This window comes from Globicephala melas, chromosome 3 (genome assembly GCF_963455315.2).
Source record: "Globicephala melas chromosome 3, mGloMel1.2, whole genome shotgun sequence".
Classification (NCBI taxonomy): domain Eukaryota; kingdom Metazoa; phylum Chordata; class Mammalia; order Artiodactyla; family Delphinidae; genus Globicephala; species Globicephala melas.
In genome coordinates, this window is record NC_083316.1 from 168440983 (window position 1) to 168467358 (window position 26376).

General features: G+C 46.6%; 1 protein-coding gene and 1 long non-coding RNA gene across 2 annotated transcripts; both read left to right on the top strand.

The window, feature by feature from the left end:
• The first annotated feature begins 2068 nt into the window (after positions 1-2068).
• On the top strand, positions 2069-7902 carry LOC132597143 (uncharacterized). Its single transcript, XR_009563573.1, has 3 exons — positions 2069-2220; positions 2554-2726; positions 6701-7902. It is a non-coding gene; the product is annotated as an uncharacterized lncRNA (long non-coding RNA).
• A 3377-nt stretch (positions 7903-11279) lies between these two features.
• ZNF555 (zinc finger protein 555) lies at positions 11280-26169 on the top strand. Its single transcript, XM_030879262.3, is given in 5 exon segments — positions 11280-11514; positions 21905-22031; positions 22464-22647; positions 23406-24808; positions 24811-26169. Coding segments are annotated over 5 exon segments (1758 nt in total). The 5' UTR covers positions 11280-11511; the 3' UTR covers positions 24852-26169.
• Positions 26170-26376: the final 207 nt, after the last annotated feature.

The window sequence follows — 26376 nt, forward strand, 5'->3', positions numbered from 1 at the left end:
CCAATTTGCTTTTCACAGTTCTGGAGGCTGGAAGTCTGAGGTCAGGGTGCCACCATGGTCAAGTTCTGATGAGGAACCTCCTCCAGGTTTCAAACAGCTGACTTCTCCTGTGTCCTCACGTGGTAGAAGGGGAGAGGGAGCTTTCTGGGGTCCCTTTATAAAGGCGTTAATCTGACTAGTGAGGGCTCTACCCTCATGACCTAATCGCCTCCCAAAGGCCCTGCCTCCTAACCTATCACATTGGGGATTTGATTTCAACTTACAAATGTTGTGGGGTCACAAACATTCAATCTGTCACACACATCATGTTTATTATTGAGTTGGCTTGGGCCATATGTCACACAAATTCATACAAATGTCAGAGCTTTCTAACCTGATGTTTAGCTAACCTGATGTTTATTCTATCTAAACCAAAGCTTGAAACAAGTAAAATGTAACTTTAGAGAAAGGATCCTAATCCATTTTGCCCAAGAACCGGTTGATCATATGGCAAAGTCACAATGAGAACGTTTATAATTACATAGCACATAAACACCATCAAGTGCCAGTGGTCATCAGTTGTAACGGAGGAAGCATTGTCAACTTCTCTGCACTTTCTGGGGACTTCATTTCTTCTCTAACATAAAACATGCTGTAGGGACTTCCCTGGTGGCGCAGTGGTTAAGAATCCGCCTGCCAAAGCAGGGGACATGGGTTCGAGCCCTGGTCTGGGAAGATCCCACATGCTGCGGAGCAACTAAGCCCGTGTGCCACAACTACGGAGCCTGAACTCTAGAGCCCGCGAGCCACAACTACTGAAGCCTGCACGCTCTAGGGCCCGTACTCTGCAACAAGAGAAGCCACCGCAACGAAGAGTAGCCCCCGCTCACTGAAACTAGAGAAAGCCCGCGCGCAGCAACGAAGAACCACTGCAGCCAAATAAAACAACAAAAACATGCTGTAGGGGAGAGGACTTGGGATATTGCAGAGACAGCATCACATAGAGAGAAAAAGAGTGAGAGAAGTAGTATCAGGGAAGAGAGATAACACATTATGGCTTGGTCCAATAGTAACAATAATAATAATTTAAATACATAAAAATATGTATATAATTTATTAATAAATAGCTATTGTTTTATCAGTGAATGATAACATTTACTATATTATATAATATATAATTTAATAATATATTATATTGTTTTAAGAATATATTACCAACCTATACTATATTAATTATGGTAGTTTTATTATTTAACAGAATATTATTAACATAAATCAATATATTAATATTACTAATAAATACACATTATCATTAAAACAATTTTACTAGATATATAATGGATTATACACTTATTAATGTGTTAATAAATAATACTGGTTATTATTATTGTTTTATTGGCAAAGCTATGTTTTGGGCGTGGCGCTGAATATACCGTATTTCCTCCCTTATTTAAGAAAAGGCCGCTCATGTGTTGTAGTTTTTCTTAGGACAGGGCCGAAAGTCGGCTCATCACACGAGATGAATTGTGCCGAAACACAGCAGTAGAGGGCTGCCGCTCGCTCAGGCAAAACAGCGCCGTCTGTCCTGCTGTGGTAGCTTTTATTTAAGCATTATCTATGTTTACATTTTAAGATTTGTTTTCTTAACATTCCAGAGGTGCCAAAGCAGCAACATATGCTTTTATTGATTATACAAGCAATAATGGGCTTTCTTGAAAACATGCCGTGCTTCGTCCTTGAGCGCCAAAGCAGCACAAGGACATTGCCTTGTGTTCCCACCATTCTGATTATACTGAGGACATCTCATGGATCAGTGCCCAAAGCACTCAATGCTTATTCGCAGGTCCCCGGTTTGCCGGGGGCGCTCAAAGCAATCAGGACTGTTTGCAGTTCTGGCTTATTCGCCGGCCCCCAGTTTGCTGGGCGTGGGGGGGGGGCTCATGGGTCACGTCTCCTTTCCATGTCCTCAGTTATTCCACTACACTCATGCGCCTGAGCTTCTCAGGGAGCGCGCGTGTGCGCCTGGGACCGGAGGAAGTGCTCAGCTGCAGGAGGCATCTCAGTCCTGAGGAGACACCGCCCGCCCTCAGAGAGCGCTGTGACTCAACTCGCTGCCCCCGGAGGGACGGGGACCCTGGGTCGCGCCCGGAGCCTTCTGGGACTTGTAATTCACGGCCTCGTGGCGCGCAGGCGCACTGCCGGGTCCGTCCTGGGCGCGCGTCCGGGGGCGGCGGCAGCGGCGTGAGTTAACTGGGGCGCCAACGGGGGGCGCGGGCGGGCGGACGGGGTGCTGACGGGTATCCGGGACGCGCTGCACCGAGGGCCTCCGCCGCGGCGGGACCCGGGCAGGACCCGGCGGCGCCGGAGCGCTCCCCCACGCCTGTGGCCGCAGCACCCGGGGAGCGTTTGTCCGAGCCGCGCAGCCGCGCTGGGATGCAGACCCCGAGCCTGGCCCCCGCTCCTGTGCGGGTAGTTAGGCGGGCGGGGGTTTGGACGGGGTCTGGGGCGGGGTCCCGGGCGGGAGGGGTGGCCTGGGGTGTTCCCCTTGGGTTTGCTCCACCCGTCACTCTGCAGGCGGCAAAAGAGAGGCAGAGAGGTCGAGCAGCTTGCCCGAGGCCGCCCAGCACCCAGAATGGCAAAGTCCGAGCCCTGCCCTGTGGAAGTGCCCCTGGATGACAGGTCCATGGGGCAAACTCTGTCGTGAAGTAAACGGAGTTTCCAGAGGCCGGACGTTACAGGGAAACGAGGTAAACCGAACGCCCGGAATCCGGGGTGTAGACTTATTGGGCACTTGGGCTAACCCAGGGGTTCTCACCTGGGGTGGCTCTGCCCCCCGGCGGACACCGGGCGGTGTCTGGTGACATCTGTGGTTATCATGACTGGGGGGTTCTCCTGACATTGAGTGGGTGGGGGCCAGGGATGCTGCTCAACACCCTACAGCGCCCAGGATGGACCCTCAGAGAACGATCCAGACCCAGGTCGCCCGTGCCGAGGGGTCTTACACCTTAGCGTTGTGATTCTAGTGATAAGGTATCAAAAGTCCACTCCATTGATTCCTGACACACCTGCTCAGGAATAAGCTGACCATTCTGCCAATGTCCCAGCAACAAGCTCACCGACCTCTCCCCTTCCCTGGGGTTGATTGCACTTTTCCCTGCCAGGAAGTCCTCATCAGCCCTTTCTTGTGGAGAAAGGATGAGTTTCAGTGGTTTGAAAACTGAAAGGGAAGACCCTGAACCAGGTGCCACAGGCCTGGGTGAATGAGGGTCCAACGGGATCACTGACATCAACCACGAGGGACGGAGGGTCCTGCGAACCACCCAAGGGTGGGAGAGGATTGGTCTGGAAGAGCTAGGAAAGGACGGGGGTCCTGGACCCATTGCCATCAGCTGCAATTTAAAGTTCCAAGAGCAGAGAGATCAGGGTGTCCCAGGGCTCTGCTCCCTCTGAAGGCTCCAGGGGAGGGTTCTTCCTGCCTCTTCCAGCCTCTGGTGGTGGCCGTCATGCATCACTCCAGTCTCTGCCTCTGTAGTCACATGGCCTTCTCCCTGTGTGTCTGTCTCTCTTTTAAGGACACCAGTCATATATCGCATTAGGACACTCTCTGCCCCAGTATGACCTCATCTTAACTAATTACATCTGCAAACAGCCTGTTTGCAAATAAGTTCCAATAGTAATAGGGTCAGGACTGGAACGTATCTTTTAGGGGACGTGATTCAGCGCATGACAGTCTTAGCAGCAGATGTTCCCCCTGGGTAAAGTGTTCTGTGTCCTCGGGGTGCATCTGGTACAGTTTGGGGGCATGGCTCGGCACAGCATTGTGCGCCCACAGTTCCCACCACCCACGTGGAATGAGTCAGAGCCAGCTCTCGGGAAGAGAATTTGCATCAAATCCCCTCTGGTCCCTCGGAAGCTTAGCGAAAGCTGCCGTCATTTTTAGATTTTTAAACTTTTCTATTTTATCTCGATTTTATTTCGAGAAGCTGACTGCACATCACGTTTTCCTTGATACTTTTCATAATTCCAGGTCCTTGCTGGAGGTAACCGTGATATCGTTTGGTGTCTATCCTTGCTGGCTTTTTGCTGTATATTTACACGTGTGTGTGTGTGTGTGTGTGTGTAGTTAGATTATGTCTAACTCTGGAGCATTCCATCACCCCAAAAAGAAACCCCGTCCCCATCAACAGTCATTCCCCTCCCCCTCCCCAGCCCCTGACAACCAGGAACCCACTCTCTGTGTCTGTGGATTGGCTTGTACTGGACATTTCCCATCGATGGAATCACACACTGTGTCCTTCTGTGTCTGGCTTCTCTCACAGAGCGTCGTGTTCTCAAGGTCCATCCACGTTGTAGCGAGTGTCAGGGCTTCTCTCCTTATGGCCGAATAATCTTTCATTGTGTGGATGTGCCTTAAGGGGATTATCCATTCCTCACTTGATGGACATTTGGGTTGTTTCCACCTTTCACCTGTTGTGGGTTATGCTGCTGTGAACATAGGTGTACAGGTTTTTGTGTGGATGTGTTTTTTTTTTTCTTTTCTTTTGAGTAGATACCTAGGAGTGGAACTGGGTCTTATGGCAACTCTAACCATTTGAGGAACTGCCAGACTGTTTTCCACAGTGGCTGCACCATTTTACATTCTCACTAGCAATGGGTGAGGGTGCCCTTGGCAACACTCATTATTGTCTGTCTTTTGGGGCTTTTTGTTGTTGTTGTTTTAGACAAAGGGGTAATGTGCTATTAAAATTTTATTATAGTGCAGTTTTATTTCTTTGTGCGTGAGCTCTTTACATTTTATTACACCTCTCTTTATTTATTTATTTATTTTTATTGGAGTCTAGTTGCTTTATTTGTCTTTTTTTTTTTTTGCGGTACGCGGGCCTGTCACTGTTGTGGCCTCTCCCGTTGCGGAGCACAGGGTCAGCGGCCATGGCCACTCCGCGGCATGTGGGATCCTCCCGGACCGGGACACGAACCCGTGTTCCCTGCATCGGCAGGTGGACTCTCAACCACTGCGCCACCAGGGAAGCCCTTGTCTGTCTTTTTGATCCTAATCATCCTGTTGGGGAGATGAGGTGCTATCTCAGTGTGGGTTTGATTTGCATTTCCGTGATGGCTGGTGACCCCTGAGCATCTTTTCATGTGCTTATTAGCCATTTGTATGTTGTCTTTAGAGAAGTGTCAATTCTTTTTTTTTTTTTTTTTTTTTTTTTTGGCTTCGCCCTATGGCTTGCGGGATCCTAGTTCCCTAACCAGGGATCAAACTCAGGCCCTCGCAGTTAGAGCGCAGAGTCCTAACCACTGGACCACCAGGGAATTCCCTTCTTTTTTTTTTTTTGGAAGTGTCTATTGCCAGGATGGTACGGAGAGTTCCCATGTACCTTCACACAGCTTCCCCTTGGGCAGTGTTCTTAGCCTTTAAAAAAAATTATCACCCCCTTTTTAGGCATTTTTTCCCTAATCAACCTTTCCCATGAAATTCTTTTTTTTGGGGGGGAGACTACTATTTTTTAAAACTTTAAATTTTAAACAAATTACGGACTCATAAGAAGTTGCAAAGACAGGGCAGAGTCCCATATAGCCACCGCCCAGCCTCCCCCTCGGTGGCAGCTCATATAACTATAGAAACAGAGGGCAGGGGTTTTCGCTGAAGTCACTTAGCAGGGTTTTTGCCAAAACTGTGCAATGCAGAGACAAACTCGGGAGCCCAAAGGTCGAAGCCTAGTTGGGACGAGGGATCAGAGGGGCCTAACGTTTGGTCAAGGACAGAGTCCTGTCACTGTGGAGAATTCCAGAATCAGCACAGCCCAGATCCACCTGGAGCTCTCCCGCTGGAAGGCAGGGGGTCCCCTGGGTATGTGGGGAGCTCAGAATTCCCCGCGGGCATTCAGGGCCACGTGCTCCTCTTTCTCATAAGGCGGGGCAGGCCCATCTAGATCCTTCCTGCTACAGCATGGAGCAGTTTGGGCAGTTTGGCCTAAGAAAGGAGGGCGGAGAGGGATTCGGCTGTGGGGAGGGAGAGGTGAATCTGATTGATGCAGAGCCTGGGGATGGGGGGTCTGAACTGAGCCTTACAAAACGTGGGCCTGGGAGGTCCTACTGGTTTGAATTGTGTCCCGCGCCCCCAAATTCACGTCCACCCAGAAACTCAGAATGTGAGCTTTTTTGGAAACAGTCTTTGTAGATGTCATTAGTTAAGATGAGGTCATCCTGGAGTGGGGTGGGGTGGAGTCCCTAAGCCAGTGGCTGGTGTCCTTATAAGAAGAGGAGAGAGATGCACAGAGACAGAGAGAAGGGGAGGCAGAGACTGGAGTGATGGGGCCACAAGTCAAGGATGCCTGGAGCCCCCAGAAGCTGGAAGAGGCAGGAAGGACCCTGCCCTGGAGCCTTCAGAGGGGGCACGGCTCTGCCACACCTGCATCTCAGGCTTCCGGCCTCCAGAACTGAGAGAAAATAAATTTCTGAGGTTTTAAGCCCCCTAGTGTGTGGTCATTTGTTACAGCTGCCCTGGGATGCTAATACAGAGCGCTTCACAGTAGAACTTGTGTGCTTCCAAGACCTTCTGTATCTTCATCCAGAAAATGGAGCCATTAAGGCCCCTGGCCTGTCCTGGCTTCCATGACCATCCTCTGTGGCGGCGGTCATCTCAAGTGGTGGAGGGGATTCTGGGGTCTGGGGACAGGCTGGGTCTGGTCTTCACTCTGCCTTTCCTCTCCTGCAGCCCTTCCTGCCCGGGAAGCTGCTTTTGCCCAGGAGGGTGGAGAGGATGGCTGCTGGGTGCCTGCTCCCCTGGCCCCAGTGGGGTTTCCTCTTCCCCCGAAAGGCACCCAGCATGTCAAGAGGGAACACACCTGTCAGAAGCGGAGTGCCCTTGCTTTGTGGGAAAGGTGGGAGAATTCACCATGAGTGTCTAGGTCCAGGCACTCAGGCTCCTCCTAAGTGTAGGGATAGGTGCACTGTATCCCCAGAGGAGGGCTGTGCTTCCTTCCCAGGGTCTGGAACATCTCTGTACCACCTGAAGACCCTGCAGTTTCCCCCATAGGGCAGGGAGGGCCCCCCCCCGCAAGGTGCCATCCTCTTTAAAACATTTATATTTTTAAAAATTCTGGTGAAATACACATAACATTAAATTTATCATCTTAACCATTTTTCCTCTTTCAAAAAAAATTTTATTGTGGTTAAATACATATAAAGTTTACCATTTTAACCATTTTTAAGTGCACAGCTCAGTGGCTTTAAGTACATTCACACTGTCGTGCAGCCAACCCCACCATCCATCTCCAGAACTTTCTCATCTTCCCAAACTGAAACTCTGTCCCCATGAAACCCTGACTCCCCACCCCTCCCCCAGCCCCTGGCCCCCACCATCTACTTCCCGTCTCTGTGGATGTGACTCCTCTAGGGACCTCTTGTGAGTGGAATCAGACAGTATTTGTCCTTCTGTGTCTGGCTTATTTCACTGAGCATAATTATTCTCCACATCAGAAAAACAGGGCTGGTCCACAGTTCGGTTTCAGGTCCCCTAGGGAAACAAGCCCTTTCTCGTGGACATTTGTAAGTCTCCCAGATGGTCCCCGCAGCATCCGTGAGATTCTCATAGTTAGAAACCTTGGTCAGGTGTCCTGGATCTGCTTTGGTCCTTGAGTCGAAGTCCTGGTTTTTGCGCCTGGACCCGCTCTCAGGTCAGCCTGGCTGAAACAGCCCACACGGACACGGTCAGGTTTCAGCGCGGAGCTTTGCAAAAAGCAAAGAAGTTGTGTCCCACTAAGACTTTTTTTCCCACCTTTCCCTGATTGGAATGATCTCTCTGTTATGAAATTATAATAATTATATCATTTATTATAATAATCAGAATAATGGATTATAATAATACTATAATGCTTATACTTATTGTAATATATTATTGTATTTAATAAATGCAAACCAATAACATTTCACACTAATTTTTTATTATGCATCCTATGTTAAGAGCCATTCAATACAGAGCCATTGACATTTTTTTCCTTGCAAATTCACTCAACCCTTTCAGTGATTCAGCAATTGCAGGGTTAACATTAAAGCCGCCAGCTGGAATGCAGGGGGCCCTGGGGGAGGTTGTAGCAGCTGCAGCCACTGGGGGAAAAAGACTGTTTTTTTCTGCTAGGAGGAATAGGCAACATGGACACTGAATATGTTTTGTCCACTTCCACGCCACCCTCTTTGGGAATGTCTGAGCCCTTGCTCCTCCTGGAAGAGGGAAAAGACCAAAGGCATCACCAGTACTTGCTTTTTTTTTTTTCTTTTCTTTTTTTTTTAATTAAAAATCCCCTCATTTTAGCCCGAATGGCCCAAACCTGCCAGGGGATCCAGCACTCCAGCACACCCACTTTCCTGAGGTCGGGTCTGTCACTGTCCAATTCCACAGGTAGTTTTCCTTCTCAGGACAGCCAGCAGCCCAGCCAGCCAGGTACCATGCATCTGTCACCCCCCACCCCTTCATCCTCCCTTCCCCAAACTCGGCTCTCCCCGAGTATTTCAGGGAGCAGGTGAGTCTGGGGCAGGTAGCAAACCCCACTCCTTCCCCTCTGTGCTTTGTGACGTGGAACTCCAACTCATGGCACCAAAGAACCAGTATCTACGGACCTCAGGTTTGGGGTGAGGGTCTCCCTGGTCAGACAGATTGCTCGGTGTGGCTTCTAGGCTCTCTGGCTCTGTGGGCAGCAGAGGCCACGACCCATGTGAACTCATGAGCCCTCATGACCGCCCTGTGAGGTTGTCCAGGAAGAGTCAGTAATAGACCCTCCATCGCATGACCCTAGAGCAGATCGATCACGAAGAAGCAGGAGCAGCTTCTCAAGTGGGAAGGTCATACTCACGGATCCAGAAGTTAGAATCACCAGTTCAGCAAGAAATGGGGAAAGCTTTCCCGGCGGCCCGCGTGCTGGTGGTCCGTGCTGCATTTACTGCGGGCCCAGCGTCTGTCGGTCCCTGAGCTGTAAGCCAGACAGGAACCCACCAGGCACTAGTGGAGTCTGACTTCTGGTTCTGCTGCGTCTGAACTCCCTCCTCTGGACGTTGGTTGGGAACTCCCCCTTTTTTTCCTTTTGGCCGTGCCCTGCTGCATGTGGCATCTCAGTTCCCCCACCAGGGATCGAACCCAGGCCCTTGGCAGTGAAAGCGCCGAGTCCCAACCACTGCGCCACCAGGGAAGCCCGTAGCCAGTTTATTCTTATGACAGTTCTGCAGGGCAGAAGTCCAAATTCAAGGTGTGGGCAGGGCCGGTCCTTCCGGAGGCTCCAGGGGAGCATAGGTTCCCGCCTTTTCCAGCTTCTAGAGGCGCCGCATCCCTGGTTTGCGGCCCCTCCTGCATCATCACAGCCAGCAGCGCAGCATCTCCCGTCTCTCTCTGCCTCTGACCCTCCCGCCTCCCTCTTATAAGAACCCTGTGATGACACTGGGCCCCCCGGGGAATCCAGGGTCATCCCTGTCTCAGGGGCCTTAATCCCACCCGCAATGTCCCTTTTGCCACCTAAGGTGACAGTCACAAGTTCCAGTGATTAGGATGTGGACATCTTTGGGGACCTTTAATTCTATGGGCTGAACCAACCCACAAACCTTTTGCTTTGTGATGTGGGTGAAAACGCTGCAAACCGCATTTCTGCTTTGCCAGCAGCTTCTGCCAACTGGAGGGGGGACGGAATCTGGAGGAGGGAGAGGGATTGGCCCCTCTCATTCCTTGCGTGGTTGAGGATGTCTTTGTTACCTCTGTGCATGAATAATATCCCAGCGTGGCCTAAATATCTTGCATCGCCCCTCCTTTCCCTCAGATGGCTACACGTGTTACTCTGCTCTCTTGTGGCAATGGGTGTTTGGTGAAGAATTCAGAAACCAGCCTCATTTTTCACCTTAATACATGAAATGACGTGTTCTTTATGTGTGAGGCTCACAGGATAGATCTCTGAGCACATTATGGCAAACAGACAGGAGTGCTTGAGGGCCATGCCAGGACCCGATCTTAAGGCAGACTTCTAAATTCCATGCTGATTTATTGAAACTCGGCATGCATTATTAACCCATATTTTTAAAAGTATATATTTTATCTTTAATAGTTTATAAATCCAATGAGTAACTTATTTTTGCCTTGAAGCTTTTTTATATGTTAATTCTCTGAACACTCATTTTTATGAAAACATCTAAAACCTTTTTGAAAACCGTAAAAAATAAAATTTTATTTTATTTATTTAGTTTTTTGGCTATGCCCCACGGTTTGTGGGATTTTTAGTTCTCCGACCGGGGATTGAACCCGGGCCCTCGGCAGTGAGAGCTCGGAGTCCTAACCACTGGACTGCCAGGGAATTCCTAAAAAAGGAATTTTTAAAGTTCTGTCTGTAAATAGAATGACAAACGATATCAGAATTTGGGCATCCACTTAATGTCAAATGAGAGAATGTTTTCTAAAAGAAGCAGGCATATTAAATGCAGTCGGTGTTTAGCCCCCATCTAGTAAGTGTACTAAGAGTTCTTAGGTCCATCCTAAATTTATATAAGCTTTTTTTGTTGTTGTTTTATATAAGTTAAAATAGGAATTCAGGGACTTTCCTGGTGGCGCAGTGGTTGAGAATCCCCCTGCCAATGCAGGGGACACGTGTTCCATCACTGGAAGGGGAAGATCCTACAGGCCGCGGAGCATCTAAGCCCACGCGCCACAACTACTGAGCCTGTGCTCTAGAGCCCGCACGCCACAGCTACTGAAGGCTGCGCACCTACAGCACGTGCTCTGCAACAAGAGAAGCCACTGCAATGAGAAGCCCGCGCGCTAGGGGGCTTAAACAAATATATGTTTCCACGGTGACCTCGCCCCCGGGCCGACTGCTGACCCCGGAAGTCACTAGACCCTCTCCTCCCCCGTCCCATCCTGTCCAGTCCCGGCTCCGGACAAGGGACGCTCCGCGTGGAAACTGAATCAGGACTTCCCGGTCCAGAAGGAGGACAAGGAGGGGCCGCCGAACTGCGGGAGGACGCCGGGTTCGACCGCCCGAGAGCAAGTTCTGCTCGGGGCCCACGTCCCGCGCGGGCGGGTCGGTCCACAGTGTGTTACGAGGGCCTGTCACTCAATAACCAGAGGGCGGGCCTGGGAGGAATGTCCAATCAGATGCGACGGGGCGGTGCCCGGAGAACAAGCAGGCGCTCGCGGGCCGGGCCCAGAGAACTGTCCAATCAGGGGCTCCAGGGGCGGGTCTCGGGAAACCGTCCAGTCAGGGGGCGGGCCTCGGGAAACCGTCCAGTCAGGGGCCCGGGCAGTAGCAATGCCCGAAGCACTGTCCAGTCAGGACGGTGGGGCGCGAAGCATCTCCCAATCAACAGCCAGATGGAAGAGAGTGCCAGGAGCACCGTCCAGTCAGAGCACACTCCCAGCCCGTGAGCGGGTAGTTCTCGGCCAGCCGTGCCGCTCCTGCGCACCTGCGCCGCGTGGGCCCAGGTGTCGGTTCCTCGTACCTCTCACCTGCGCGGGCTGCGGCAAGGACGCCTGGGAGAGCCGGGAGCCCGGCAGAGATGGTGAGTCCGCGGGACCGGGGCCCGAGACCGGGAGGGGCTGTTACGAACCGTCCGGAACCGGCTGGAAGCGGTCGCGGGGTGGGGTCCCGGCGTCCTGTCCGGCCCCCGCTTGTGGGGCCGGTGTCTCAGGACTATCTGGGTGACCTAGATGTGCACAACTGCTCTCCTCTCGGGGGTCCGGGAACATCAGTCCCTGGTCGGCTCCTCCCAGCCGACAGCCTGCGGGGGCGGGCGGGGAGCCTGGGGTGACCTGCTTGGGGGCCCTGGGCTGGGAGGGCGTCTCCCGGTAGGTCCTCCGTCCTAAATGACCCCAGCCTCAGTTCTCATTCCATGGAGGGACACTATTTGTCAGCTGACTGGACGCCTGAGGGGAAAAGGCGGAAATGATTCCTGCCCCCTGGGTTCTCACAAGAACCACACAAGGGAGAAAAACTAACGCAAAGGTCAAGGAAAGCCCACTGTGAGGTGGGGCAGCACCCCTCACCCCCTCCCACCCCCCAAGTCAAATGCACTGGCGACACAGCGGGGACACAGCCGGTGTCCTTTGTTCAGGGAGCACGTTAGCAGTGGTGCCCCTCGTGGTAGCGTGGTTGCACTTGACCCTGAGTCATCTGTGTCTGGGTACCAGTTCAGCACAACCCCTCCGTGGGTTTTTCACCTTGAAAAGATGTATTCACTTACTGGAACCTCAGATTTTCAGCAAGTGTAAAATACATTGAATTAGTACAGCAGGAAATATAACATAAAATACTTTCAAAGGGGTGAGTTTCAGGTAAAAAAAAAAGAAAATGTCATACATTACGTTTGTTAAACATTCTTTTAAAATCTCCTCCTGTCTGTAGTAAGTTTGTCAGGTCTGTCCCTTCCTGAACAGCTGCAGAGAAGTGAATACAGTACCACATAGTGTGGTAGGTGAAGTTTCACCAAAAATACCAGTTGTTTAATTTGTGACGGTAGATGATACTGTTGTTTTTTATTATCTGCAACACACTTTGCTTAAATCTGCAGTAAATTAGTTATTGCCCATGGAAGAGGTGGGAATACACGGATGTTAACTTAGATATCAGTTTGTCCTGTCCCATGTGTGGAAGTGTCTGTCATTTCTGCTTGGCTCCCCGTGGGTACCCTGTGGTGAATCAGGTCTCCCCCTCCCCATAGCCACAGGCCTGCCTGGGGCTCTGTTCCTTTCTGTAGATTTAGTCGTCCATTCCTTTGCCAATTCCGTCCTGTCAGGAGTTGCTGCTGCTTTAAAACCCTTGCAGTGTGATAGATGGGTTCCTGCCTGGTACTTCAGAATATTTTGGCTGTTTGGGGGCATTTGTGTGTAAAGTTAGTATTTGTCAAATCCTAAAAAACATCTGGTTTGGCAATTTTATGGAATTTTATAAAGACTCTGTCTTGGGAGGGTTGATATCTTGGTAACACTGATTTCTTTTTAAGAACATGTGCCATCTTGTCATTTATTTCATTTGGCTTTGTTATTATCCTTCATGTTTTAAAATTTTTGTTAGGTTCTTTTTATAGCCTTCATTAAACTGATGTTGTACTACTTCAATTTGGTTTTTACCATGGTATGTGTTATCTTTTTTTTTTTTTGAGTAATAATTTTTATTGGAGTATAGTTGATTAACAATGTGTTAGTTTCTGCTGTATGTGTTATCTTTTTTACCTTTTTTAAAATTAATTTTTATTGGAGTATAGTTGCTTTACGATGTTATGTTAGTTTCTACTGTACAGCAGAGTGAATCAGCTATACATATACATATATCCCCTCTTTTTTGGATTTCCTTCCCATTTAGGTCACAACGGAACACTGAGTAGAGTCCCCTGTGCTATACAGTAGGTTCTCATTAGTTATCGTTATTTATTTATTTATTTTTTGCGGTATGTGGGCCTCTCCCGTTGCGGAGCACAGGCTCCGGACACACAGGCTCAGCAGCCATGGCTCACGGGCCTAGCCGCTCTGTGGCATGTGGGATCTTCCCGGACCGGGGCACAAACCTGTGTCCCTTGCATCGGCAGGCGGACTCTCAACCACTGCGCCACCAGGGAAGCCCTAGTTATCTATTTTATACATAGTATCAATAGTGTATATATGTCAATCCCATTATCCCAATTTCCCCCCCCCCACCTCTCCCTTGGTATCCATACGTTTGTTCTCTTTGTCTGTGTCTCTACTTCTGCTTTGCAAATAAGATCATCTGTACCATTTTTCTAGATTCCAAATATATGTGCGTTAATATACAATATTTGTTTTTCTCTTTCTGACTTAACTTCACTTTGTATGACAGTCTCTAGGTCCATCCACATCTCTACAAATGACCCAATTTCATTCTTTTTTGTGGCTGAGTAATATTCCATTGTATATATGTACCACATGTTCTACATTTAGGTTGCTTCCATGTCCTGGCTATTATAAATAGTGCTGCAATGAACATTGGGGTGCATGTGTGTTTTTGAATTATGATTTTCTCTGGGTGTATGCCCAGTAATGGGGTTGCTGGGTCATTTGGTACTTCTGTTTTTAGTTTTCTAAGGAACCTCCATACTGTTCTGCATAGTGGCTGTATCAATTTACAGTGGCTGTATCAATTTATTCCCACCAACAGTGCATGAGGGTTCCCTTTTCTCCACATTTATTGTTTGTAGACTTTTTTTTTAAGTTAAGTGTTTTTAAAATTAATTAAGTTTTTTGGCTGCATTGGGTCTTCGTTGCTGTGTGTGGGCTTTCTCTAGTTGCGGCGAGCGGGGGCTGCTCTTTGTTGCGGTGCATGGGCTTCTCATTGCAGTGGCTTCTCTTGTTGCAGAGCACAGGCTCTAGGTGTGTGGGCTTCAGTAGTTGTGGCTTGCAGGCTCAATAGTTGTGGCTCGCAGGCTCTAGAGGGCAGGGTCAGTAGTTGTGGCGCATGGGCTTAGTTGGTTCATGGCATGTGGGATCTTCCCAGACCAGGGTTCGAATCTGTGTCCCCTGCATTGGTAGGCGATTCTTAACCACTGTGCCACCAGGGAAGTCCTGTTTGTAGATTTTTTTTAAAAATTAATTTATTTATTTTTGGCTGCATTGGGTCTTAGTTGCTGCGCGTGGGCTTTCTCTAATTGTGGTGAGCGGGGGCTACTCTTTGTTGCAGTGCGCGGGCTTCTCATTGTGGTTGCTTCTCTTGTTGCAGAGCACGGGCTCTAGGCGCATGGGCTTCAGTAGTTGGGGCTCGCGGGCTCAGTCATTGTGGTGCGTGGGCTCAGTAGTTGGGGCTCACGGGCCCTAGAGCACAGGCTCAGTAGTTGTGGCACATGGGCTTAGTTGCTCTGCGGCATGTGGGATCTTCCCAGACCAGGGTTTGAATCTGTGTCCCCTGCATTGGCAGGCGGATTCTTAACCACTGGGCCACCAGGGAAACCCTGTTTGTAGATTTTTTGATGATGGCCATTCTGGCCGGTGTGAGGTGATACCTCATTGTAGTTTTGATTTGCATTTCCCTGATAGTGATGTTGAGCATCTTTTCATGTGTTTGTTGGCCATCTGTATGTCTTCTTTGGAGAAATGTCTATTTAGGTCTTCTGCCCATTTTTTGATTGCAATGTTTGTTTTTTTGATATTGAGCTGCATGAGCTGTTTGTATATTTTGGAGATTAATCCTTTGTCCGTTGCTTCGTTTGCAAATATTTTCTCCCATTCTGAGGATTGTCTTTTCATCTTGTTTATGGGTTCCTTTGCTGTGCAAAGCTTTTAAGTTTCATTAGGTCCCATTTGTTTATGTATGTGTTATCTTTTTAAAGTGAACTTTCCAACTTGCTGTTGCTATTAATTAGAAAGGTAATGAAATTTATTTTTATGTTGAATTTTTATCCTGAGATCTTGTTCAGAATCTTATTGTACGATTATCTTTGTGTTCTGTTGGTGTCATACATGTGCAGCTGTTGAGTTAGGCATTAAGACAAGTGTCTCCTGGCATTGCACATTTGTGCATTTTCCAGATTGGATTGCTAATGTAATGTTGACTGAGAGTCAGGTCATCTGTCCACACTTCATTTGTACCTGATTGTCTTGGAGAAAACAGTGAATTTCATACCATTTATATGTTCTTTGGTCTCGTTTGAATATTCCTTTGTCCATTTTCCTTTATCCAGTCATGCAGATTACCATCTATTCCCCATTGGTAAGAGTGTTTTTTTATGTATGACTGTTGAATATTATAAAATGGCTTTCAGCAGCTCTAAGATGATTACAGGTAAATCCTGTGAATTGATTTTAGAGTTTTCTGTTGTATCATATAACATCAGTGCAGGAAAGTGCATGTGACATATGTACAGTTGACAGAAATGTTTAAAAAAAGTAATCCTCTGTTAAATGAAACTCAGCCCTAAATGTAGAACAAGCTTTCTTAAAAGGCTTGAAATGAACCCCAGTGGCAGGCCCCTCTGCCATTCTCCAAATATGACCAATATGTTGAATTACGTGAAGATATATATAATTATATGTAATTATGTGTGTATATATATGTATATATTTGTTATTTAGATTTTTAGGTGCCAGTTTGCAGTCTTATCTCAAATGGTTATTTTACTGTTCTCCCTTACTCTGCCCTGCAGCCATTCATTCATATATATGTGTATCGATATCAACGTGTATATACACACACGTGAAAATCTCTGCCCCCCCCATATATATATACCCCTCCAAATCCCCTTGCTCTGCCACATTTTCCTCAGTAATTATGTTTGATTTGCTTATTTACTGCTTTCCTCCAAAAGAATTTAAGATCCACGTGGTTCAGAATTTCTGTTTTGTTAGTGCTGTAGCCCTAGTGCCTGCAAGTACTGTAACCTAAACAAATTTTACTAAATGAAAGAGCCAGAGGTCAGGTCTTCAAACAAAGCGTTTTTGCATGGGCACGGGGCTTTGGCAGGAGAAGCAGTGTGAGATGTAAGGATGGAATAGGATGTTTCTGTTGGCTGCTCTCCACAGCGCCCGGCAGAAGCTAGTTTATCTCCTCATCACAGTGGGAAGTAACAGTCACACTAGCGAAACAACTGTGAGGTGTGTGTGAAAGAAGGGCAAGTGTGCCAAGCTGGCATGATGTTATTAATTCACTGTTCTGCATTTCCTCTGCTGTGAACTCGTTTTAATCATGTCTGCTTTACAGAGTTATTATAAATATATTTGTCTTTCTCATATAATGTGTGCTCAATGGCACATTTTAAAAATTAGTATTGTAATATAACAAAAAATTTTTTTAAAAAAGAACGAAGAAAATCTCACAAAAACAAAAAAGAAAAAAATTAATATTGTAAAGTGTTAAATATTTGATGGTTTCAAGCTAGGTGTGTTGGGAGTCCCTGTCTTAGTCAGCTGGGGCACCTGTAAGCTGGGTGGCTTATACACAGCAGACCTTTGTTTCTCACAGTTCTGGAAGTCCAAGATCAAGGCACCAGAAGATTCGGTGTCTGGTGAGAGTCTGCTTCCTGGTTTGTAGGTGGCCGTCTTCTCACTGTGTCCTCACACAGCAGAAGGGTCCAAGGAGCTCTCTGGGGTCCTTTTTATAAGGGCAAATCCCATTCCTGGCCACCTCCAAAAGGCCCACCTCCAAACACCATCACATTGGGGATTAGGTTTTGACATGAATTTTGGGGGGACACAAACCTTCAGTTTGTAGCAGTCCCCATGACCACTCTAGGTTCAGAGATTCACTAGGAGGCCTCCCAGGCTTCGGTGTATAGTCTGCTCATGGCTGTGATTTCTGACTGCAAGAATAAAGCAAAGTCAACAAGATTGGGTACCTTTCTCCCTGCATTGAGACTGTCCTAATCCCTTCTTGTCTTGTCTGCCTTAGAGTCCCAGCTAAGCCCCTGCTGGGCAATCAGCCTCTGAAGGTCATCCGAAATAGGTTTTCAAAAGAGCTTTTTAGGAAACTGAAAACTTCTACCTAAAATTCCAAAAGTATATCTTTACTTAAAGATTGCCTGTTTTTTCATTTTGTTTACCTCTTTTTTAAAATAATTAATTAATTAATTAATTTTTGGCTGTGTTGGGTCTTCGTCGCTTCATGCGGGCTTTCTCTAGTTGCAGTGAGTGGGGACTACTCTTCATTGCGGTGCACGGGTTTCTCATTGTGGTGGCTTCTCTTGTAGCAGAGCACAGGCTCTAGGCGTGTGGGCTCAGTAGTTGTGGCTCATGGGCTCTAGAGTGCAGGCTCGGTAGTTGTGGCACATGGGTTTAGTTGCTCCATGGCATGTGGGATCTTCCTGGATCAGGGCTTGAACCCGTATCCCCTGCATTGGCAGGCAGATTCTTAACCACTGCACCACCAGGGAAGTCCCTGTTTACCTCTTTTTGAACCTCCAGTGGGTAAAAGTCATAGTAAAAAATCATTTATGGAGACCTAATCTTGTTTCTGATACTTAGGGTTCCAATTCCAATCCAGGCACCAGTTGGAAACAGCAAGGAAGCTGTGTCTCATTTTTCTTAGCACTGATGGGGATGATCTCTCTAGCATTTATAAAATTACAAGCAGATACCATTAGTATCCATTTTTACCATCCAAGCAGGTGCAGTAGCCACAAAACAAAACCATATTAAGTATATAAAAAAAAAAATCCCCCCCCCCTTTTTTTCCCTCATTGCAGTCAAACCTTGTGTTCATTTCCGAGGGCTGCCATAACAAATTACCACAATGTGGGTGTTCTCTCACATTTCTGGAGGCTGAAGTCCGAAATGAAGGTGTTGGCAGGGTCATGCTCCCTCAGAATTCTCTAGGGTCCTGGGGTCATTTCCTGTCTCTTATACCTTCTGTATCCCCAGGCGTTCCATTGCTTGTGGCAGCATGATTCCAGCCTCTGCGTCCATCTTCTTCCTCTGCTGCCTTCTCTGTGTGGCTCTGTCTTCACATGGCATTTTCCCTGTCTCCTATGGAAACCAGTCATTGGATTAGGGCCCATCCTAATGACCTCATCTTAGTTTGATTACATTTGCAAAGACCCTGTTTCCAAGTAAGGTCACATTTATAGGTATCAGGGGTTAGGATTTCAGCCTATCTCTGTAAACGTATTTAGCGTTTACAGGGATAGCGTTACAGCTGGGAAGATACTGGCTGGCACATGTGGGTGGGCCAGGAGGCCCAGCAGCTAGGCTGAAGAAAGGCTGGCTGTCCCCTCCCCTTTGGTTTGTCTAAAATTTTGTTTCAGCTCTAGGAACTGATTTAACTTTTTTTCTCCTGATGCAGTACAATCTTTTAATATTTTTTGCCTATCCAAAGCTCACTTTTGGGAACGTGCCAGCCCTTTCTCCTCCTGCCTGGAAGAGAGAGCAAAAATCACAGGTGTCACCTGTGCTGAACTTTGATTTTCTTCTCACTTGGCCTCCATGGCCACAGGCAGCTGGTATATCCAGTGAGCCAGACCTCCTGGAGTTGGATTGCTTATTTCTACCTCAGTTAACTTTTTTTTTTTTTTTGCCCCGGCACAGCTTGTGGGATCTTAGTTCCCCGACCAGGGATGGAACCCAGGCCCCAGCAGTGAAAGCGCCGAGTCCTAACCACTGGACAGCCAGGGAATTCCCACACCTCAGTCAACTTTTAGCCTCACACCAGACAGCTGCCCTTTCATACCCTGGATGACTCCATAGCTACCCTGCTGCAAAGGTTTGCCATCCCCTCCTCCTTCACTCTCCCACTTCCCAGACAGTGCTTTTGCCGTATTTTAGTGAATCAGGGTTGCTCTAGCAAATCCCAGTTCTAATGTGTCAGGTGTCCCCAAAACCGCCCCTAGGTCCTGCAGGTAGGACTCACGTGACAGCGTATCGTTGGAGTCATGACTATGAATTGTTACAACAAAAGAGCACAGCAGAATCAGCAAAGGGAAAAGGCGCATGAGGAGAAATCTGAAGGAAACCAGGTGCAGGCTTTTAAGAGTCCTTTCCCAGTGGAGTCGCACATAACACACCTGATAGCCCCAGCGATGAGTTGTGACAGCATGTGAAATACCGTCTACCGGAGGCTCACTGGGGACTCAGTTCACCGGGGGTTTTTATCAGCTCACAGCTGATCATGTGAGCATCCTCTGCGCAACAAGGACCCAAAGCCCAGACTCCCAGGCGAAAAGCAGGTGCTCAGCACTAACAGTGTTGTCTGCACAGTCAGAGACAGGGAGTAATAATTAGGGTGATGTGAAACCTTCAGAAATTAAATTTCCCACACACTGGCCAAGGCCAACCTTGCTAGCAGTCACTGCCAAGGATAAAGTTAAGGTTTGCAATGTCAACTCCTTTCCTGCACACTAAGTAGAGGAAACACTACAGATAACTGTACAGAGAGCATCTCACCTCCAGAAGCTCCAGAAGCTCCTGTTGTTCCCTGTACAGTAGAGATATTCCTGTTATGCTGCTACTCTGTTGAATATGTACTAAATACTGGCATCAGGATTATTATATGAGAGTGTTTTCTTTCCCATGCTCATGGATGTCAGCGGGTTGATGAACTTTTTAAAAAACCATGGCTTAAGGGAGGCATGCAGCTCAGTGGTCCCTGTGCTTAGGGTTGGCCTGACACGCTCATGTGCCCACCAGGGGAGGGACACGGACGTGAGAGAAATTGAGAGTGCAGCCTCTAGGATGGTTTGTGTGGAATCACTGTCTCCTGGAATTTGAGGCAAGGGAATGTTTCCTTTGTAGGAAAGCACTGCTGAATCCTCTATATATTTTATACTCAAGGCTAAATTTGCTGTCAGATGTTTTCTTTTTTAAATTAATTAATTAATTTCTTTTTGTCTGTATTTGGTCTTCGTTGCTGCACGTGGGCTTTTCTCTAGTTGTGGTGACCGGGGGCTACTCTTCGTTGTGGTGCGTGGGCTTCTCATTGTGGTGGCTTCTTTTGTTGTGGAGCACGGGCTCTAGGCACGTGGGCTCAGTAGTTGTGGCGCACGGGCTTAGTTGCTCCGCGGCACGTGGGATCTTCCCAAACCAGGGCTCGAACCTGTGTCCCTTGCATTGGCAGGTGGATTCTCAACCACTGCACCACTAGTGAAGCCCACTGCCAGATGTTTTTGATGTTAAAGTCCTTTGCAAAGTACGGCTCTTAACCTTATCCTCAAGGTCAGCAAGAGTACTCTTTTATGGGTCTGGTAGAAGAGCTGTTTTGGCATCATGTAATGTGTGTGTGTGTGTGAACTCAGAACTGGTGGGCAGCAGCACTGGCTCAGGAGTGTAGGGAACATATGCAGTTCTGACTTCCTATTTTCATGAAAATACACAGAGGAAAAGAGTAGAAACTGAGCTGGTGATAACTATTACACAAAAATGTTAAAATAAATACTTCTTCAAAAGAAATATTTCATTCAGCCAGTTGGACTGTCCTGATGGCCTGGAGTTCTTTAAGACAGTATGGCTTGGATGGACCTAGAGTCTGTCATACAGAGTGAAGTAAATCAGAAAGAGAAAAACAAATACCATACGCTGACACACACACACACACACACACACATATATATGTATATGGAATCTAAAAAAAAAAGGCTCTGAAGAACCTAGGAGCAGGACAGGAATAAAGATGCAGATGTAGAGAATGGACTTGAGTACACGGGGAGGGGGAATGGTAAGCTGGGACGAAGTGAGAGAGTAGCATGGACATATATACGCTACTAAATGTAAAATAGATAGCTAGTGGGAAGCAGCCGTATAGCACAGGGAGATCAGCTCGGTGCTTTGTGACCACCTAGAGGGGTGGGTTAGGGAGGGTGGGAGGGAGACGCAAGAGGGAGGAGATATGGGGATATATGTATACATATAGCCGATTCACTTTGTTATACAGCAGAAACTAACACACCACTGTAAAGCAATTATACTCCAATAAAGATGTTAAAAAAAAAAAAAAAGACAATATGGCTAGCAGGCCCTTGCAGCAAGTTGGGTTCCCACAGGCCCATGGGCCTCTCATATTTGGTGGTGGAAAGAGAAGGAAAAGTTCCCAGTCCTTCATTGTGTTTGTATTCCTTAAACCTCATCCAGGTTGACCTTGGGCTTCATGTGCTTATGGATGTTGTACAGTAGGAAGGAGCTAAAGTCACTTGTGTCACAAGGGATTGATGGGTCTTAAAATGCAAATATTATTTCATTTGTATAGCATTTTTTTTCGTTTCTCCAATGTGGTCTAAACCCTTTGGTTGGAGAAGAATAAGCCTTGAATGGTCACAGTAAAAGTGTAGAGATAAGTTCAGTGTGTTAGTGCTGTTATCTATGAGGATAATCTATGATTGTGGACATAAAGTAGCAGGTGTGATGACTGGATCACAGAGTAGATGTTAGATGACCATGGAATCTTATTTGAACTTCCTGTGACTTGAGTCCAGTTGTTCAATGCTGTGAGTCTCACCCATGCACCTGCACATATCTTGGGTGTTTCAGAACTCGGTGGTCTTTGAGGATGTGGCCGTGGACTTCAATCTGGAGGAGTGGGCTTTGCTGGATTCTGCTCAGAGGGAGCTCTACAGAGATGTGATGCTGGAAAACTTCAGAAACCTGGCCTCAGTGGGTAAGAATGACATTATTCCTTCACTTAGTCATTTAGAGACAAGCATTTCTGGCACATCACTGTTCCAAGAATTGGACCGTGGAAAGGGAATATGTTAACTAAGAAGACAGACATGGTCATAACCATCAGAGACTTAGAATCTAATAGTTTCTCCCCATGAGACTGAGAATCTGTATTAAACTGAGTTCTTCTTTCTGTAAAGAAAGCTCCCTTAGCATCATTGGTGGATATAGATTTCATGGGGCCTTAAGGGGCCCAGTGAGGTCTGTTTTTGAACCATATGAGAATTTTACTGTGTTTGTTAAAGTGCTTACCATTTTGACCCCTTATACTTGTTATTGATGAAGTCTTGACATAGCTAAACTCCTCCATGTCCTTTTTGGCTAACAGGTACCTCCTTTCTTGTAAGATTTGTTACCTTTTTGCTTTCAGAGGATGAGACTCAATTTAAGGCCAATGGGTCAGTTTCTCAGCAGGATATTTATGGGAATAAAATATCCAAGGAGCATAAAATATCAAAGTTCACTGGAAATGATTCCTTGGCCTCCGTCTTAGGAAAAATTTGGGAAGAACTCAGCCTTGAAGATCAGCACATAGATCAAGGGAGACATCTGAGGTGAGTTGCACTCTTGAGAGAAAGCAGTATTTCAGGAGGGAATCTTAGTATGTCATAAAGTTTAAGAAGCAAACAAAACACTTGTAAGCCTAGATCAAATTTGTTTATTCATAGAGATTTTCACGATGATTTTTTTCTTAAATGCGACATTGATGTTGAGTGATAGAAACAGCTGAAAACAATCAACAGAAGAGCCCATGTTTAAGAAACATTGTTTTTGTAATCGTTGTGGTTGAGCCCCCTTCTGTGGCATTGAGTTCATTCCACTTTAAAAGTAGTCAGATAGGGCTTCCCTTGTAGCACAGTGGTTGGGAATCCTCCTGCCAGTGCAGGGGACGTGGGTTCAAGCCCTGGTTGGGGAAGATCCCACATGCTGTGGAGCAACTAAGCCTGTGTGCCACAACTACTGAGCCTGCACTCTAGAGCCTGTGAGCCACAACTACTGAGCCTGTGTGCCACAACTACTGAAGCCCGTGCACCTAGAGCCTGTGCTCTGCAGCAAGAGAAGCCACCGCAATGAGAAGCCTGTGCACCGTGTCGAAGAGTAGCCCCTGCTCACCTCAACTAGAGAAAAGCCCTCGCACAGCAATGAAGACCCAATGCAGCCAAAAATAAATAAATAAAATAAATTTATTTTTTAAAAAAAGTCGAGGAGAAAATCTATCCATCCACTGAAATTGGTGAAAATGTAATTCTCATACTTACTAATAAATCATTATTAATCAAGCCATTGATAACATGCTTCTCATTTTTAACAGAAATCACATGGTGGAGAGACTCCATGAAAGTAATGATCAATGTGGGGATGGCTTCAGCCAGACTCCAAATCTTAACCTGTACCAGAAAACTCTTACTGGAGTAAAAAGGTATGAATGCAGTACACGTGGAAAAGTCTTCACACATCATTCATCCCTCAAGAGTCACATCGCTGTTTGCACTGGACACAAACCGTATCAATGTCAGGAATGTGGGCAGGCCTACAGTTGTCGTTCACACCTAAGGACGCATGTGAGGACCCACAGTGGAGAGAGACCCTATGTGTGTAAATTATGTGGAAAAACTTTTCCTCGTACTTCTTCCCTCAACCGGCATATAAGGATTCATACTGCGGAGAAAAGCTATGAATGTCAGCAATGTGGGAAAGCCTTCATTGATTTTTCAAGTCTTACTAGTCATGTGAGAACGCATACTGGAGAGAAGCCATATAAATGTGAGGAATGTGGGAAAGCTTTCAGTTATTCCTCAACTTTTCGAAGACACATGATAACACACACTGGAGAGAAGCCCTATAAATGTATGGAATGTGGGGAAGCCTTCAGTTACTCCTCAACTTTTCGAAGACACATGATATCGCACACTGGGGAGACACCACATAAATGTAAGGAATGTGGGGAAGCCTTCAGTTATTCCTCGGCTTTTCGAAGGCACATGATAACACACACGGGGGAGAAGCCCTATGAATGTAAACAGTGTGGGAAAACCTTCATTTATCTCCAATCCTTTCGAAGCCATGAAAGGATTCACACTGGAGAGAAGCCCTATGAATGCAAGCAATGTGGAAAAGCCTTCATTTATCCCCAGTCATTTCGAAGGCATGAAAGGACACATGGTGGAGAAAAACCCTATGAATGTAACCAGTGTGGTAAAGCTTTCAGCCACCCCTCATCCTTTCGAGGACACATGAGAGTGCACACTGGAGAGAAACCTTACGAGTGCAGGCAGTGTGGAAAAACTTTCAACTGGCCCATATCCTTGCGAAAACATACAAGAACACACACTAAAGAGAAACCCTACGAATGTAAGCAATGTGGGAAAGCCTTCAGTTTGTCCGCTTGCTATCAAGAGCATGTGAGAATGCATCCTGGAGACAAATCATATGAATGCAAGCTCTGTGGGAAAGCTTTCAGTTGCCACATCTCGTTACAAAGACACATGAGAAGGCACACTGCTGAGAAGCTTTATGAATGCAAGCAATGTGGGAAAGCCTTCAGCTGGCCTGAACTTTTGCAACAGCACGTGAGGACGCACACTGCAGAGAAACCTTACAAATGTAAGGAATGTGGTAAAGTCTTCAAATGGCCCTCATCTTTACCAATACATATGAGAATGCACACTGGAGAGAAACCATATGAATGTAAGCAGTGTGGGAAGGCCTTCAGTTGTTCCTCATCCTTAAGAAGACATGTGAGGATACATACTACTAAGAAACACTACATATGAAACTCGGGAAATCCTCCTGCAAATGAATTCATGCACAGTGCTTCAGAAAATTCACATCAGGAGAGAAATCTTACAAAAGTTGTAAACCTGGTATTGCCTTTATGAGTCCTTCATCACTAAAGTGGACCCATAGGGAGTGTATTTCCAGTTCTTTTGCAAATAAACATTTAGATGAAAATTAACTGTTGAAGTACTCTTTTGGCTACAGTACATAAATTTTGCAGGAAGTGTTTTTTCTTATGTTTTAGGAAATAAATCATCTTTACAGTTTGTTGGACTCATGGGTGATTTGAAGTGTATTTTTAATATATAAGTAGTTTTAATATGTTAGTTCTTTAAATTGTCCTTAAGGGGTTATTGGAACAATGACAGTGTGGTATTTGTTTGTATTTTCCTACTGGCTTAGTGTGGCAGATACTGGATAATCAACCATTATATGTTTTCCACCATGGATTGAGAGAATATTTGTTTATTTAGGCCAGTGGAATCTTATTCTGTTTTTCTTCTAAATATTTGGCAGAAATTTTTAATTATGCAGAGTTCTTCCAAGTGTACAGTCTCATGTGAATTGTTACTTTCAGCTTTTGCCCTTCGCTTTGTCCTTGCTTGTGATAGCGAATTAAACAGTGGGTTTTTACTTAAGAGACGCTTGTGATGTGATCATGAGATACAGAGTTCTGGATTGTGTTACATCAGCATGGGTAATGTTAGGAGCTACAGTTCCCAGAATCCCTTCCTTTTATGATTCTGTGTTCGAATTTACCAGTAGCCTATTGGCATGAGATTTGGAAGGCAGAAATAAAGCCATTACTAAGTTTTTGCAGCCACATTAAAGTATGAGAGAGAGATGCATAGGGGCTACTTGGAAACCAGCTTTCAGCCCGTTTTCCTGATTGTTGGCCTTACCAATCAAGAGTATCATCAAAAGAAATGCCAAGTACTTGATTTCTATTTTTCTCAGAGTTATAGGCTTCCATAAATACCTCCAAGAGCTTGGTGTCAGGGATTCAGTCATGTGGTCAGGCACTCACAATTTGGATTTTCCTACAAACCCTAACATGTCCTGCAGACCACTAATTCAGACTCATGTTTAGTGATCTCTGATGCTGTGATTCCACTCTTCTCTAGATGTTAACATATTTTACAAGGTCTAATTTGTATAGCAGACTCTTTGTTCTCAAAACTTTTAGTGACTCTCTGATCGTGATTCTACCACAAAAGCTACAATGTTGTAGGAAAACAAAACAACCTGTGGGACTTTGTTAAGGTATTGTATTTTTTTCCTTTTTTCTTTTTTTTTTTCCGGCTGCATCATGTGGCACGCAGAACTTCCCTGACCAGGGATCAAACCTGTGCCCTCTGCAGTGGAAGTGCAGAGTCTTAACCACTGCATCACCAGGGAAGTCCTACTGTATTTTTAAATGCGCTGACTCAGTCCTACATGAGAACAAACATACTCCTCGTGAATTTGGGGAGATGTCTGTTAGAGCTGAATGCAGTTCCTTGATA